Source organism: Heloderma suspectum, chromosome 4 (genome assembly GCF_057233095.1).
Source record: "Heloderma suspectum isolate Gila_16-S chromosome 4, 16-S_ref, whole genome shotgun sequence".
Lineage (NCBI taxonomy): Eukaryota > Metazoa > Chordata > Lepidosauria > Squamata > Helodermatidae > Heloderma > Heloderma suspectum.
In genome coordinates this window covers 245,311,076-245,327,463 of record NC_139461.1, presented here as the reverse complement: position 1 = coordinate 245,327,463, position 16,388 = coordinate 245,311,076, and the positions used below count along the sequence as shown (strand labels likewise).

Here is a 16,388-nt window from a genome sequence, read left to right as displayed (position 1 = left end):
AGGCAGAGGTGGGGGGTGAGCTCCAAAATCTTTTGAACCCAAATGAAGAACGTGCTGGAGGGCAGCGCTTTGCTTTGCGGCATGCATGCCACCCTCCCAGCTAAAAAAACAAAATTATGTTTTAAAAAACCGTAAGAAAAAAAAACAACAGGCAGGGTGGGGAGCCTGGCAGGCACCAAGAGAGGTGTCTGGGTGCCCTTGGGCATCCTGCAGGAAACCCCAGGTTTAGGGCTGCTACGCACAAACTAGTGGTCCTTCTTTAGTGTGGAAGGGAAACCAAAGACAGCACTACAGTACTGTGGACGTGGATGTGGTTCATTCCATTCCCTTTGCTGGGGCCACTGAGTCCCCGTTCCTAGCGCTACAGTTCTCCAGTGTCTTGGGAGATTCAACCTCAGCGATAGACTCAGGGTACCTTGTCGCTTATCCCTGTACCTGCACAGGCGCTTATATTTGTTGCTCCAGCTGGCCCATAAGCATCACTTCCAGGGCAAAGGTCACAGGAGAGCTGGCCTTCTTTCTCCTGGTAGGTCCCTGGAGGGCAAGGGATGCACTGCTCCATCTGGCCATGGTAATACGTTCCTTGCAGGCAGCTAACTAAGAGAGAGGCAAATGCGCTAGTGACACAGGTAAAAAGACAATGCCCCAGATAATACTTGTCCTTCTTGTAGGACAGAGAGCCTAGGATTCCCCCCATGCCCAGGTTACAATAATACAGCTCAGGCCCTCAAACGAACGAGCGCAGTAACCATATCCATTGTCCATAAGCGCATGCGGCTGCCATAGATGTTAGAGTTGGCAACAAGGGCATCACAGCAGCAGCGCTAAAGGCTTGCGGTTAATTTGCAAGTGGTCCTTGTACTCTTCCTTTCCTCGCTCCCAACTGACTTGGGTAGTTTCCTTACCACACTTGGATCCCAGTCTCTGCTGTCCTGGCCCACAGCTCTCCTGCCTCTCAGGAGTCATGCTCAGCTTCCGTGCCACCTCGTATTCCATTCCTGAAAAGCGGATCAGGAATCGTTCCTGGTTTATTGATTTCTTCAGGGCTTTGATGGCTGACTTCAGTTTCTTCTCCACCTTCTGCCGCACACAGTTCAGATTGCAGCTGGCTGGAGAGGTGGGAAAGAGACTAGCGCTAGGATGAGGGAAGTCATTTCCAAAGGTAACTTCATGTCCCTTCCTCCTTCCTGCCACTGTTCGTTCAACACCATCTATGCCAGACTTATGCTAGGGGAAGGGTCATTGTTCCATGGAAGAGCACATGCTTTGCATGCAGAACATTCCAGGCTCCATCTTTGGCATCTCCAGTTAAAAGGAGCATGTAGGAGGTGATGGGAAAGCCCTTCTCTGCCTGAGACCCTGGAGAGCCACTGCCACCCAGAGTGGACAATCCTGGACCAGATGGGCCAGTGGTATGACTCAGTGGGAGCCAGCTAGATATATTCACTCTGGCAGCTCAGTCCATTTAGACAAGGCTGGTGTGTGCTCAGGGTTCATTAACACTTTATAAAGCTAATCTGTTTGCTGCTTGACTACTAGGTGTTTCCTGGCGAATATCCAGAAGTGGGGTACACATTTATAAACACACAGGGTCAAAGGTCAGGGAACTCTGATTTGGCTACAGTTTCTCAGGACCTAGCCCAGGAACGGGCAACAAGGGGCTCATGGGCTGCATCCAGCCCCCATGGCAATTTGTGCCCCCCGGCCATGAATTTGCTGTAGTAGCAGCAGCAAAAAACTGAGCAATTTTGCAAGGGAACAAGGCACGTGGGGAGCATGTGCCTTGTTTGCAAGCAGAATCGCACCCCCGGAAGCAAGATTCTGCTTGAAAATTTGCTGCACTTTTAAATTCAGCAGCAGTTTCCTGGTGGCAGGGTGTGTGTGTGGCCCCCAGTGGGTTCCCCCCCAATTATCAACCCCTGACTTAGTCACGATGTGCTCCCCTTTAAACGTTACATATATTTATTTGTTTCACAAATGTATATGCTACTTCCCAACAAAATTACCAAAGCGGTGAACATAATAACACCTACAACACTGAATATAACAAAAAGTGATCATTCTACTGATCAACAATAAAACTCGGCTCCAGTATCTGTTTAGATGTGGAGCGGTATATAAATGTTGTAAATAAACAAACAAACAAATAAATAAATAAAAAATGACTAAATAAACTACAACTTTAATTGGCTGGACACACCTCAGGGAAAGCCTGCCTAAAGAGACAGGGGTCTCCTTAAGACCCATAGAAACCTGTCTGATATCAATTGGAAGCATGTTCCAGGAGCTGGGTGCTGCGATGCTAAACACTCTATTACTAGCACTCTGAAGGAGAACCTCAGGACCATGTGGCACCATCAAAAGTGCTCTTTCTGAGGATCACAAAGACCTGGCAGGGACATAAGCAGTGAGGTGGTCCCTCAGCTAAGCTGGTCCCAAGTTGCTTTATATGTTAACAATAAAACTTTACACTTGGCCCGATAGCTTATTGGCAGCCAGTGAAGTTCTTTTTAGCAAGTCTAAAGGAGGCCCCTGTTAGCAGCCTTGCTGCCAAAAGACACATGATAGACAAATGATGGTTCACTTGCTGTGAGAAGAGTGAACCAGCCCTCAGTGTAGATCAGCGGTAGCCAATTTGGGGGCATCTGTACCACAATGCCAAGACCTAACTATGATAGTCCCACTCTGGTTCACATGCAGCACGTGCTGTCCTGCTCCTTGCTGCATAGGTATTAAAATCACATGAATCTTATGTGGGCCTGGACTTAACAAAACTAGGACCAGCCACTGTGAGATGGAGTAATGAGATTCTTAGTCCATAGTCTGAGATCAGCTAGGATCAGGTGGCCTTCCATTACCACTGATTTGTGAAGGGGAAAATGTGTTCCAGGAAAAACAGTATACAAGTGAGATATGAGCACTGCCTTTTCTATACAATCTTTTGGCAATGCATGGGAAGGCAGACCCAGAGAAAGTCTCCTCTGAGACAGGCACTCCTGGAACAGCAGGCCCATTCTCCTTCCTTCCTGTTTTGACCCAGGCTGCTTCCTGGGTGGTAGACAGGTGGCTCCTAGCACTACTCAGTAATTGCTCTTCCAAAGTAGGCTATGAGTAGAATTGCAATCGACTTTCCACACGATCAGGAGTATTGCATTTTTTCTATGCGTACAATCCGCTACGTTCTGTACACACCAGTGGACATGACATAGCTGCTGTCAGTGAGGCCATTTGAAGCTCAGCACACATTCATTATAATCCTTGTGGTTGGTGCACTTTTATGACCTCGTGTTTGTGGGGGTGGTTTAATCAATTTTTTAATTAGTGCTAAAATGCTTTTCCAGCTTATATCTTTTTAATGAAAGACACGTATAGTGCTATAACACCATAATACCAATTTTTAAATCTTTTTGTGTGCTTGTTTTACTTTAGTTTTATTCTGTGGCTGTTTTAATTTGTTTTAGATTTTACGCTGTTTTATTATATTTATGTATCGTATGGTTTTAATCTCTTTTTGTGAACTGCCCAAAGAGCTTCAACTCTTGGGCATTATAGAAATACAGTAAATAAAGAAACTATCAAATAAATGCATATCATGGGGTTATATAGCTAAAACACTCTGATACAATAATGAGAATTTTTTAAAAAAATTATTAAAGGCAGTGACTGGAAAGGGTTTTTACAAATAATTTTAAAAAATTACCACCATAACATTATGGTGTTATAGCACTTATACCCGACGTTCATTTTAAAAAGCAAGAAAAGCATTTTTGCTTTTGTTTGTTTAAATAAACAAAAAAGTGAGCTGTGATTTACTTTCCTGATATATCACTGCCCACATCAAAATCCCACTCTTTAAAAAGATGGAATACTAGAGCTAAAGGCATCTACACCTGTTGAGCTTGTTCTCTGTTCTGAAAAGTTTGACTTTGTGCGGGCTGAGAAAAGACTGAACAACCACAGGGAAAATACACAATGACAATGATTGGAGGATGGTGTGTTTTGGATGCCTCATAAAATGTGAGTGAACAAAGCATGGGAATTCCACACTAAATGCCTCGTGTGAAAGCATCCACAGTCCCTTTGGCAGAAGCCACGACTTCTCAGTCACCTCCTCTACCTGTGATCTCTTCAGGTTTGATTTCAGCTTCAAACTCCAGTGTGATGCGAGTCACCTCCTTGTTGGGAGAGTTGCGAGCCCGGCGTCCCTTGCCCTTCTTTGATGAGTCACACTTTAGGTTCACAAAAGTCACCTGGCAGTCTGAGCAAGGGGCTGACCCACCTAGTAGAGATGGGACCATGTCAGTATCCTTTAAGCCAGGGATGGGGAACCTCAAGCCTGGGGTCCCCGGATCACCACACACCCTTCCTCTGGCCCCACCCCTTTCACCCAACCACCGATAGTTTGGTGGTTTCCCAGGTTTTCCCATTCTAAAAGGCTGAAATGCCTCTGCAAAAGCTTAGTTACTGGCAGAAAGAGCTTCAAGCTAAAGTATGCTGGTATTTTTGGTATTTTAGGCTGCCCCTTTTTCCTTTGGCCCCACCCACCATTTGACTGTGCCCCCCCAAGAGCTTCTCTGAAATTAAATTCGGCTCTCTGTCTGAAAGAGGTTCCCCTCGCCCCCAGCTTCAAGCAACACCTATTTGAATCCTGACAAGCATTTCCCTCTGTAAAAAATAAGCAGGACTCCTTTCCTTTATTCCATCCCTCCGAGTCCATCACAGGATTTCTACATCTGTGCCACAGCACCTAAGGCGCACACAACTATTCCTGCACAACTACCTGCTATCACCTTTTTCTTCTACTCTCTTTCCTCTTCTTCTGGGCTCTGGTACAACTCTGAAGAAGCACAACAATATAAAAACCTCAGCCATTCCCAATACTCCCAAACCACATGTCCTGAGGTGCTTCTCATGCAGACAGTGAGCAAGCAGAACCTCACATTCCCCCCCCCCCCAGCTCTCTCTGGAAGCTATACCCGCTTTGCTTTTTAATGGGCATATTATATAGCATTATAACAATGTGGAAAACACAGTTCACTGGTCACAAAACCACCACAGAAAGAATGTTCACAAGGTACATCTGTCATCTCTGGAAAGAGGCTTCCAGGACTCACAAGCCGTAAGGTTGGAAATACCCCCACTGGAAGACTGTAGGAAGACATACGAAGGAGGGAGAGCCTCACCTAGTGCACCATTCCTGCCCGCCTCATCCTGCTTGCCTTTCATGCGTGGGTGCAAGTGGCATTTAGCATCCTTGATTTTGAAGGAAGCCTTTTGTTTGATTGGAGCAGCGACAGTCTCTAAAAGAAAAGGCGGGTGCTAAGTATCAGGGGAGCCAGCTGGGTCTAGGGAGGAGCTCTGAGGGCTTGGAAGACCAAGCTTACCAACACAGGGATGGCTGCCATTGCCAGACCTCGGTGGAGGTCCCTGCCGCAGGATTGGGGTCCCACAGCTCACTGTGTAGCTGTTGTCAGACTCTGCAAAGAGAAGGAAGCATGTTAAAGTCAGCGAAGGTCTGTGGCCAAATGTTTCTAAACGCGTGCCTGTGTGAGCCTGTATTTGCAAACCCAGTCCAACCCAACCCAAACCCCAAGTGCTTTTTAAAAAAGATTAGCCCAAGCCTGATCTTGCCCGTCGACCAGTTTGGGCCACAACCCATTACCATGCGATTTTCATTATTTGAATTCATAAAGAATAAACAACACTCCAAAGCATCCCAGTGCAATAAAAGCACCTAAAAAGAACATAGGTGGTCCCAGAGTGTGGATGACATGAATAAATTCCCAGGGGCCATCGCCTCAGGGTGTGGGAGATGCCTGCATGAGTCAGACCACACATCCCTGCCAGAGCAAGGGTGAGCTGGAGCGAAATGCATGGAGAGTGGTTAACACAATCCCTACAGCAGCTACCCCTGCATAGCTATTTATAGGAGCAACACTACATTTCTAGAATGGTTGTTGTTGTTGTTCAGTCGTGTCCGACTCTTCGTGACCCTATGGACCACAGCACGCCATTCTAGAATGGTACTCGTAATCAAAACTTAGGAGGTGAGGGTAGTGGTAGGACAATGAAAGTTTCTTTCTGGGGCTGAGTTGGGTTGGGGGAGATATGTACTATTTATAAAAACCTGGCAGCCCCAACCGTGTTTGTTTTTTTAACCTTGGGGATCAGGTGAGCACGCCACAGGCAGGGCCACTTACAGGTTTGAGGGGACCCTTGGCAAGGTGCCATCTAGCAGGCCTCTTCTGCAGGCGTACTAGGTGGTGATGGGAGTAGCAGCGCCGCAATCTGCCCCAAGCAGCTACATGCCATTTAACTTCCCTGCCTCACTGACAGCATTGGTAGGGGGCACTGTGGGAAATTAAAATGGTGGCCAGTTGCTGCAGGGCAGGTATCAACGGTGGGCCCTGCTGGGTTACTGGGGCCTTGGAAGCTGCCCAAGGATGGTACATTCTGGCACTAGTGCTGCACATGGGTTAGGCTCTCCACTAGCACAGTGGAGTCTGCCTCAGTTCACATCCCAGGCCTTGGCAAATTGTTCCTGCTACTGCTGGCCTCCCACCAAAACCAAAGCTGAGAACCTCTGAAGCGGGTGGGAGGGGGTGCACATGCAGCTCCCCACCCCCACTGCAGCATCTGCCACCCTAAAGAAATGACAGTTTTAAAGTGGGGGGGGGAATGGCATCCAGAGCACTGCAGACAAGCTAAACATGACCTTCTGGGTGCTCTATAGTGCTCATTTTTTTAAAAAATAATTTTTGGGTCACCCAGCAGACTGCAGCCCACAGGGGTGAAAATAGTCCCCAGACCTCCCAAAGTTGTCCACCCCTGCACTACTCCAAGTTCAAAGTTTATTGTACTAGCCAAAGGCTATGGCGAATACATCAAAGAAAAGGAACATACAGAAGAACAAACATTTCAACATTATCAAATAGTACAGATGAATTCTGAGTTATCATGGGCAAAAACAGCTTTAACTTAACATTCTGAATCTCCAAGGCAATTTATGGCAATTTTGTCTAATTCTCTCTTTCTAATCTTTTTTTGCTGCCAAGGCAAAGAGAGTCACTTTATGTGTCACATAGCAATTAGTGTCACTCAAAAGAAAATGAACCGTTTCTGCAAGGGCATTCCTACATCCAGTTGGCAAGGGTTACAAGAATCTCTCTCTTGGATTGCTATGCAGAGGGCAGATTAGCAAATAATGAACAATGTCTTCCACTTGATGTTGGCCACAGAGGCAGTGAGCCTATGTACACTAGTTGCTGGGGAACATGGGTGGGAGGGTGCTGTTGCACTCGTGTCCTGCTTGTGGGTTCCCGAGAGAGCTGGTTGGCCACTGTGTGAACAGAATGCTGGACTAGATGGACCCTTGGTCTGATCCAGCATGGCTCTTCTTATGTTCTTAATCAAAAGCTCTAAATTTTCCCTGTGGTATCCTCTTCTGAAAACAGAACATTTAGAGCCAGCTATTTGTCTAAACTGAAGCCTCTTTCCCTAAGAAACGACAGGTTTTACTGAGCTGCAATTTCAAGTTATGCCAACTGCAGTTCTGGGTGGACGCTATAACATTTGAATGTAGGTTATGTATCTGCAGCCAACATCAAGTGGAAGACATTGTTCATTATTTGCAAATCTGCCCTCTGTATAGGGATCCAAGACAGAGATGCTTGAAACCCTCGCTAACTTGTGGATGTAGGAATGCAGATCTCTCCTAGAATCTGTGCAAAACAGCCAGTCCCTTAGTTGTCTCTTATCCATTTCAAAGGCAGAAGACAGCTCAGGAAAGTCAATGTGTCACTGCACTAAGAGCTCATGTGGGAGTAACTATCAGCCCTGGGTAGAAGGAAAAGAGGCCATCGGACTGGGAGGAAATAAAGTTTCAAATGCAGTACAAAAGTGGAGCAAAGGGGACAGGTGTATGTATGTGTGAAGAAAGCAGGTGTTGGAAGAAAAATGGCCCTATAATGGGTCAGTACCCAGGAGCCTCTAAATTTGGAGTTTATCAAATTGTGTGTGCGCGCGCACGCACGTGTATCTGTGAGTGTCAGATCTGTGCACTTACCTGGTAGAAAGCGAGCCTTGGAGGCACAGGTGAGGGAGCAGCTGTCTTTTTTGCCATTCTTGTTGCAGGTTAGAGTGGCTCGTGGAGATACTGCGCCAGCCAAGCATATCACCAGCTCTGAAGAAGAAGCATCAATTGATAGCACTTTGCAGGTAAGGGTATAATTCACAGAAGAGGAGCTAGACTCTGCCACTGGGGAGGCTACAGTTGATCATCCAGCAGAAGCAAATGAGAATCTCTGCACTGTTGCTGTCTGCACTTGTCCCCGCCATGGGTTATGGCAAGAAGTTCTGTGCATGGGTTACTCTAGATTTTTCAGCTTATTGCTGACTAGTAAGACATAAAATGTAAAAGTACACATAGTTACTACTGGGCCACAGATTGTGGAATCATGTTTAAAAATTCAGAATGGCTGAATTTTCAAGCACAGATTCTGGAAGTATAGGTTCTTGAGAATCTCACCTTTCATTTTAAAAAGGACGTGACTCTAGGTATGTTAGCAAAGGAAAACCTGGAATGTGCTGAAGATTCAAACTGGGTCTTTTGGTGTGTTTGAGCAAACTGTGGAGGTTGCCTGTTCTGCCCTCTCAGTCCTACAAGAAACGCCTTTGGAACAAATCATGGCATGATGAGAAGCTCTGCATAACTGGTGATCACATGGAATTAGGCAGAGACTGGTTTATGGAATTTCTATCTCCTTCATTGATAACCTTGCAGCTTTTAAGAATGGTGGCATGCAAAGCAAGCAAATGTTGGGTGCTGTCCCCTGGACTAAATGCAGCTGTAAGCAGCAGTTGGTGCCATGCTCAGAGGCGAAAGATGTGATTCACATCAAACTTCCATCTCCTTGTTCTCCAATCAGCAACGTCAGTCATTTTGACCCCAGCTAAAACATTACCTGCAGAAATGCATTCTACCTCTAGGGGGCAGCATGATCTCAGATCTTTTCTACACTGACTGACTCACCTATACAATCTTTTTTATTCCAATGAAGTTTGCATCCAGCAGGGCAGGTACACTCATAGCTGCCAGGGGTGTTTATACAGCCAAATTTGCAGCCTCCTCTGTTGATGCTGCATTCGTCAACATCTGCAAGGAGACAAGGAGATGTAATTAACAAACTATGAAATGGCTGCATTGTGCAAAAGAGAAGTACAAACTACTAGAGGAACCACCAAGGCTCTTAGGTCTAGCCCCAGACCTAACTTGGGGCTGATACCTACTCCCAGTAATTTGAACTGGTAAGTAGAGCAAAGGGACTTAGGTGTTAAGAGAAAGGAGTGGGGGGATGACAGTAAAAACAAACAAACAGGGAAGCTCTGCTGTTGATTTGCCTTATCATTCGGGCAAAACATCCGGCAACTCAGTTAACTGATTACTTTTGTATACTGTGCAATCAGTATACTGTGCACTTTATAGCATAAGCAAAGTGATAAGGTTTTGCCTGATGGTGCTTACAAGTTCATCAGTGGGGAGAGAACAGAAGGCAGAGAGAAGCAAAGCTAGCAAGGGATGAATCTGAACAAATGTAGTCACCAGTAGTGGCCAGAATTGTGACTAGGGATTAAGACTATCCTATGGATGCCTGCAGAGGGACTGCTCATGTACTAACACTTGCACTGGTGAGCAGGTGAGCGTGCTATGGTCTATGGGGGCCAGGGGTTTGCCACATGCGCTTCCCATTCACATTATTGTTCCTTTCCACTCATGGTCTGGTGACATATGAGTCTTGGTGGAGCTCTGTGTCAGTCATGTCAGTGAGCTGTATAGCACTTGTATATCTGCTTGTCTCTGTGGGGCTATAGACCTTGCACACCATGTTTAAGTAAACAGTTATGCTCAGTGTTGCCATCCCACCCCCCGTGCCATCCTTTTTCTCTATCCTTATTCTCCACCAAGAAGTGCGGGTGAAGACATATATAATACTATAAGAAATTCACAGTACTTCCCTTGGCTTCCTCCCACCTTTACAATTTAAATGACTAACAAATCAAATACTGGTACTACAGTCAGTCTTGCATCTAGCTTCTGTGCTTTAGCTGGGGTGTCCACCCTTGATATATTTTAATGTGTCACATATGCCAGGGATGGGGAACGTGTGGCCCTCCAGATGTTGTTGGACTGCAACTCCCTTCCTACCTCATCATTGGCTATGCTGGCTAGGGCTGATGGGAGTTGTAGCTCAACAACATCTGGAGAGCCAAATGTTCCCCAACCCTGACTTATTAGATGACCATACTTCAAATTAACAATAAAAAGTGTAAACCTCCTTCAAGGGCTGGGCGGTGGGTGGAGGTGGAGCTTTTCTACACAAGGCTGTTAATTGGCTGTTAATCCGCTGTACATACTTTCAGTTTCATTGCAGAACAGAGATCTGAGCACAAGACGAGGATTTCCTCTTCTGCTTTTCCACTACTTTACCTCTAGGTGGCACTGTGGTATAGCAGAATAGTGCAAATACACGAGAGGAAATCCCGCTTCTTTCATTTTCACAATTAAATGCCACATTTTCCCTGCTCTAAAAAAAACTCCCGAAAGTGCTGGTTAGACACAGAAGCAAAAGTGGAGGGTCATGACATCATCTAAAGAACCTGTAAACAACTGTGAGTAGGGAATGATGAGTGTTTGATAAACACCTCATGCAGAAAAGCCCTTGATGACATTTCAAACATTAGCCATGCATTTCTGTCCAAAGCCAACTTCTTTGCAAATATGCAAAACTTCATCCTTTTCAAGACAGGAAGTTTGGATTAACTATGTGTGTGGGGGGGTCCAGATTGGCCTGACTCATGCAAGCCATTTTACTGGATACCATCTACTTGCTGCCTTGCATCACAAAACCATAGGATTAGGCTAGTAGAGAAACATTTTTTTTAAGTTTGCTGCAATTTCACATGCCAGTCTAGGGCCTCATAGAAAATCATTTTCAGAGACGTCTATTGCCTTCAGTAAATAGGAAACAAATAGGAAAAAGCAGGTGAAAGAAGAAGAGTCAAGGGACTTTGGGAACATGAGCTCACTGTTAAGGATTGCTGTAATCTCACAGGTGATACTACTCCATACAGGGCTAAATTATATGCTACATCAAATATGTAGTATGCCCATGATCCTATATTTCTTTTTTACCTTCAGGAAAGCATGCAAGCTGCTTTCCCAGTCTGGTCTGGAACCAGCTCATGCAGATAGGGGAGGTTAAAACCTTCCCACCCAGCCACATCCCTGCTTAAATTCACCGCCCTGATTGCCAAGGCTAAAAAGAGGTGGAAAAAATCTCCATTGGCACCAATCGAGGCTTCCCCCACCCCCACTCCTTTTTTAGCCCTTGAGCAGGGGTGGCAAATTTAGGAGTAGGGGAGTGGTTGGGTGGGAAGATTTAAACCTGTGTGCGCTGGTCCCGATCTAGATCAGGGCTCTGCATGCTTATTTGAAGATAAAAAAAGAAAGTTAGGTTTATCGGCACATTACATATTTAACATAACATGTAGCTTAGCTCACAGATACATATGAATGCGTGCACATTCCCCAACATCTGGTAGAGCTGTGGCCTATTCCCTTTTTAGCTTGTGGCAGCCATGTTTTTCCAACAGCCCATGATGACTCAAGCAAACAACATCTGCTGAAATTCCCTCTTCCACACAACTATTAAAGGTGCAGGAGCTCTCAGGGCTCCTTCACACGGAGCTTTTATCTTGCGATTGAGATTGCTCCTTTGCGGGTTCTTTACAGGATGCCATGACCCTGCCGTGACCCTCCAGGGCATCTCCTGCACTAAATGCCCTTTGTTCTGTTTTTAAATAGATCGCAGATAATGAGCTATCAAATTACCCCATTGTGTTCCGCTTCAGTTTCCTCCATGAAAAGAGTTAAAGTGGCAAGAGGAGCGAGATCCATGAAAGATAATGGAAGACTCAGATACGGGGAGAAGGAGGGGGGAAAGGGAGGGGGGAAAGGAAGCGCGTGTAAAGGGAGTCAGTTGTGATCCTGCATTTAAAGTGGAAGCAGAAAGCCCCATTTTAAATGCAGGATTTTAGGCTGATGGAGAGATGCCCTCAGAAGCACCTGGAGGGGGCAGGCACATTCTGAAGGCATTTCTGGCTTCTCTAGCCTTGTCTAGGAACAGTGAGCAACAGTTAGAAAATCCTTCCTCATTAATCTCTGCAGTGGTTACCTCAATGGAAAATGTTTGATCATCCCCATCCCCAACAAGAATAGGTAACCCATGGCAAGTGAAAGAACTTGCCAGACTCGTCTTCAGAAAGTCATTCCAGGGATCACGAGTCGAATTGAGAACAAAGGAAAATGGAAAGGCTTGGTAGTTGAAGTTCAAAAAGCAGCTGTGTCAGCCGGCCTGCCAATACTTCCCCCTTTCAGCATCCTCTCCGCCACCCACCTTACAGCATACGGAACCACTATCATGGAAATCAGTGCTAAAGGTCTGGCATGAAACAAACAAACAATGAGAGAGGAAGGATCAAAACAACCCATGAAGGCACAGCTTTGTTCCAAAACCTCCTCTTACAAATGCTTCAGTCAAAAGCACACTCCCACACAATGGGGCACACTAAGGTCACGGCTTTGCTCCCAACTCCTCAGAGTAGGCTGGGTGCTGACTCATATGGCATTGCCAAGGCATTCTTGGGCTTGGCTCCAGCCCATGCTGTTCCTTTATGTAACTCACTTTGTTATATTAGCCCTGAGTTGGAGATGCCATCCGCCCCTTGTGAGAACCATGGCCTGTTCCTTCAAGTTCTCTGAAGAAGATACAAGGTTTCGCAGATGCCGCTTCTTGCTTCACAGAATTTCAATGATGAGGGGCAAACCTCAAGACTTTCTGAATGTCACCCCGCTTTAAAATTCAGGGACAGATGCTTTGGTCCTGAGTGGAATGTGACCATCCTCCCATAAGAGCAGGAAAGGGGAGAGATGGCACCGTTCCATAAGAACCAGAAATGTCTTGCTGGATCAGACCAAAGGTCCATCTGGTTCAACATTCTGTCTCCAGTGGGGGCCAGGTAGACATCCCCTGGAAATTGCTCGAAGCAAGGCATAATGCTGATAGCCATCCCTAGTTGTTTCTCCTCTTTTCTACCCAGTCACCACTTACAGACAAGTCATAATGGACAGGTCTACACCTTCCAAAAGGCTGTGGACATCATCACATCTTTAATTCTATGAAGGCACACAGCCCTCCTCTAGTGCTTGCTCCCTAGCACAGCCTTCCCCAATCTAGTGCCCTCCAGATATGTTGGACAGCATAGCTGGCTGGGGGATTCTGGGAAGTGGAGACTAACACATCTGGGGGGCACCACATCAGGGAAGGCTGCCCTAGAAAATGGTATTCAGAGTTACACTGCCTCTGAACATGGAACTTCCAGTCAGCTAATAGTCACTGATATTCGCTCCAGTCAGAGCCAGCCCTACTGTTAAACATAGTGAGGAAGGCACCTCAGGCAGCTGATTCTAGACGTCATGAAGTGGCAACAAATTGTTAATCATTTGGTTTAATTATTGTTGTATATTTACGCCAGGGAAGGAAGGAAGTGTGTGTGGGATTTTCTGCCTCTGGTGCCAAAATAACTTGGCTGGCCTTGGGTAGTAAGCACCTTGAGGGGCCGGGGGGGGGGGGAATTGCTGTTCTGCCTCACGCCACAGAATGTATTGGCCAGACCTGGCTCCATCCTACATTAATCTGTCTACCACATTTCAAAGCTGTCTAAGCTAGTGGCCTTCAACACATTCTGTGTCAAAGCCAAAAGTCCCCCTGTTTCTGTTTTTCCTTTACCACATATGCTAGTTGGACCTCACTTCCTACCACTACTTTTGTACTTGCTCCCAAAGCCCACATTATGCAAAAGTTCAAATAATTGATTCAGAACTAAGTGTCCAAATTAGGGTTTACACCAAAACAAGCATAGGCTTGACCAGAGACTTTTGGTGCAGACTTAATTTTGTGGGGTCCAGAATATATCTACCTAAGCTGAGCCAGAGTTACAGCCTTTGCTTTTATGTTTAAAGAGAGCTTCTCTTTGTGTAATATTGTTGGACTCACAGAGCCTGGGTTCTCCCTGGAACATAATAATGGCACTAGTTGGCATATGTCCAGTGGCTTGTCTTACTAAAAAGGCCTATCTGACATTCTCCCTTTAAATTCAGATCTTTCCACCCTCCAGGATTAGGTCCAACTCACTGACAATCAAACTAACAATGCCAATGTTTGCCCTGTTTTTTTTATATATATATATTTTCCAGTAATTGAGTTTCTAGAACCTCTTTTAGTAACATGCTTAACTGAACTAAAATCCTTAGAGGTCGTACTTATATACATATGGCTAAAATCTTGCAGTGGCCTATGTTTGAGCCAGTCTACTTTAGCTTCTATTCTGTCACAGAATGTTCCCAAACATTTAAAATGCTGAGGGGGAATAGTCAGTTATAAAATGCTGGAAATAAGCATAGCTATTGTGAGGAAACTGGAAGGATTGCTTGGCTTAAAAACATCATACAGAGCCTAGGGACTAGTGGGGCTGGCTACTGCAGGAAGGATGTGGAAACATGCAAAGGAGCTGTGGCTAAGGGGGTGGAGTTAAGGAAGGAAAACGAGGATTGCAAAAATCACACTCAAGACCTTGGGGTTAGAAGAAGAGTCTGCTGTAAGGAGACTGAGGAAACACAGGGTTTACAAGGAAATGTGGCAGGAGGGGTGGATCATGGAGGAAGAAAAGAAACAGAGCAAGTCTCAACACAAGTTGGGACAATTGTGGTGGTGGAATGGGGAAGATGGGGGGTCAGGGTGATGCAATCAAGGAAGCTGGAGGGAGACAAAGGAAACCTTACACAGCCTTGGAACAGGGAGGACTCTTTGTGAAAAGGGGTGTATAAAGGTAAGGAGGGCAGAAATTCACATATCTATTCAAAATAACTGGGGACATCTTTGGCTGCAGGTGTTTAGTCTAGCATATAATTTCATTCCTTAGGGCACAATCCTATACATGTTTAGCAGTGATGCAAGTTTTCTGGAACATTTTGAACTGGACATGCTTCCAGAAAAATTTCTGGAAATTTTCATATGGGCATTTGCATAGAAAAAGTTTCAGTTTGTATCAGAAAATTTTCCAATGCAAATTAGGTTCATTTGCATAGGAACATTTTCAGTTTGCATCAGAAAATCTTCTGATGCCCTACAGCAGGAGTAGGCAACTTGTGGCCCTCCAGATGTTTTGGCCTGTAACTCCCATCTTCTCTCACCATTGGCTATACTGGCGAGGGCTCACATAGGCCAAAACATCTCTCTTTTTTTTTAATATAATAAGTTTTATTTTTTTTTTAAAGAAAACAACAACAACAACAACAAACACACAATATACATACACTAAAATATATCTTAAGAATATAAGATATCTACCTTTGGCCCCCCCTTACACAACAAATGCTTATTATTATTATTCTCTACTTCTTATCTTAGTTGTATATCATACATTTATTTATTTATTTATTGCATTTATATCCCACCTTTTTTCCTCTTGCAAGGAACCCAAGGCGGCTTACATTATCCTCCTCTCCATTTTATCCTCACAACAACAACCCTGTGAAGTAGGTTGGGCTGAGAGTCTGTGACTGGCCCAGAGTCACCCAGTGAGCTTCCATGGCCAAGTGGGGACTAGAACCCGGCTCTCCCGGCTCTCTCATTTCTCTCCTAATTTTAACAATAACAACAACGAGAACTAACCATCTCAAAGTTCAAAATCCACATACATAGATATCATTTTTCTCTATTTCTTGTACAAATTCTATAAAAGGTTTCCAATCTAACATAAATTTATTTGTTGATCCTTCTTTAATTTTAATAGTAAGTTTTGCCATCTCTGCCAGCTCCATCATTTTCATGATCCACTCGCTCACAGTTGGTATTGTTTCATTCTCCCACTTTTGTGCATACAATAACCTTGCAGCCAGGCCAAAGCATCTGAAGGGCCACAAGTTGCCCACTTCTGCCTTAGAGAGATCTAATATAGCATGTTTATTTTACTTGTATTTAGAATCATAGAATAGTAGGGTTGGAAGGGGCCTACAAGACTGTCAAGTCCAACCCCCTGCTCAATGCAGAAATCTTCAGTAAAGAAAGATAAAAAAAAGTACCCCATGTTAATTTTTTTTGTCTCAATACACCACAAGTATCTGATCTGAAATATCTGAAGAAAAAAATTAAACCACACTTAATGTGATCTAAACGTTATATTATGTATATTTTTTAGAAAACCTGAATACTTGTAAAAATATAAATACCACAGCATGTACTTCCCTTACACTGTTTAAATTTAAGGAA

At 44.9% G+C, this 16,388-nt stretch overlaps 1 protein-coding gene across 3 annotated transcripts in view; it reads right to left on the bottom strand.

Annotated features, from left to right (window-relative positions):
* SCUBE3 (signal peptide, CUB domain and EGF like domain containing 3) overlaps window positions 1-16,388 on the bottom strand; it is a 165,301-nt gene that overhangs the window by 16,520 nt on the left and 132,393 nt on the right. For all 3 annotated transcript variants that reach the window (XM_084853062.1, XM_084853063.1, XM_084853064.1), the window contains 7 exons: window positions 9,032-9,154; window positions 8,066-8,182; window positions 5,385-5,477; window positions 5,184-5,300; window positions 4,118-4,279; window positions 906-1,109; window positions 436-597 (listed from right to left, as the gene is read on the bottom strand). In XM_084853062.1, coding sequence (XP_084709188.1) covers window positions 436-597; window positions 906-1,109; window positions 4,118-4,279; window positions 5,184-5,300; window positions 5,385-5,477; window positions 8,066-8,182; window positions 9,032-9,154 — 978 coding nt within the window. The remainder of the gene's footprint in view (window positions 1-435; window positions 598-905; window positions 1,110-4,117; window positions 4,280-5,183; window positions 5,301-5,384; window positions 5,478-8,065; window positions 8,183-9,031; window positions 9,155-16,388) is intronic.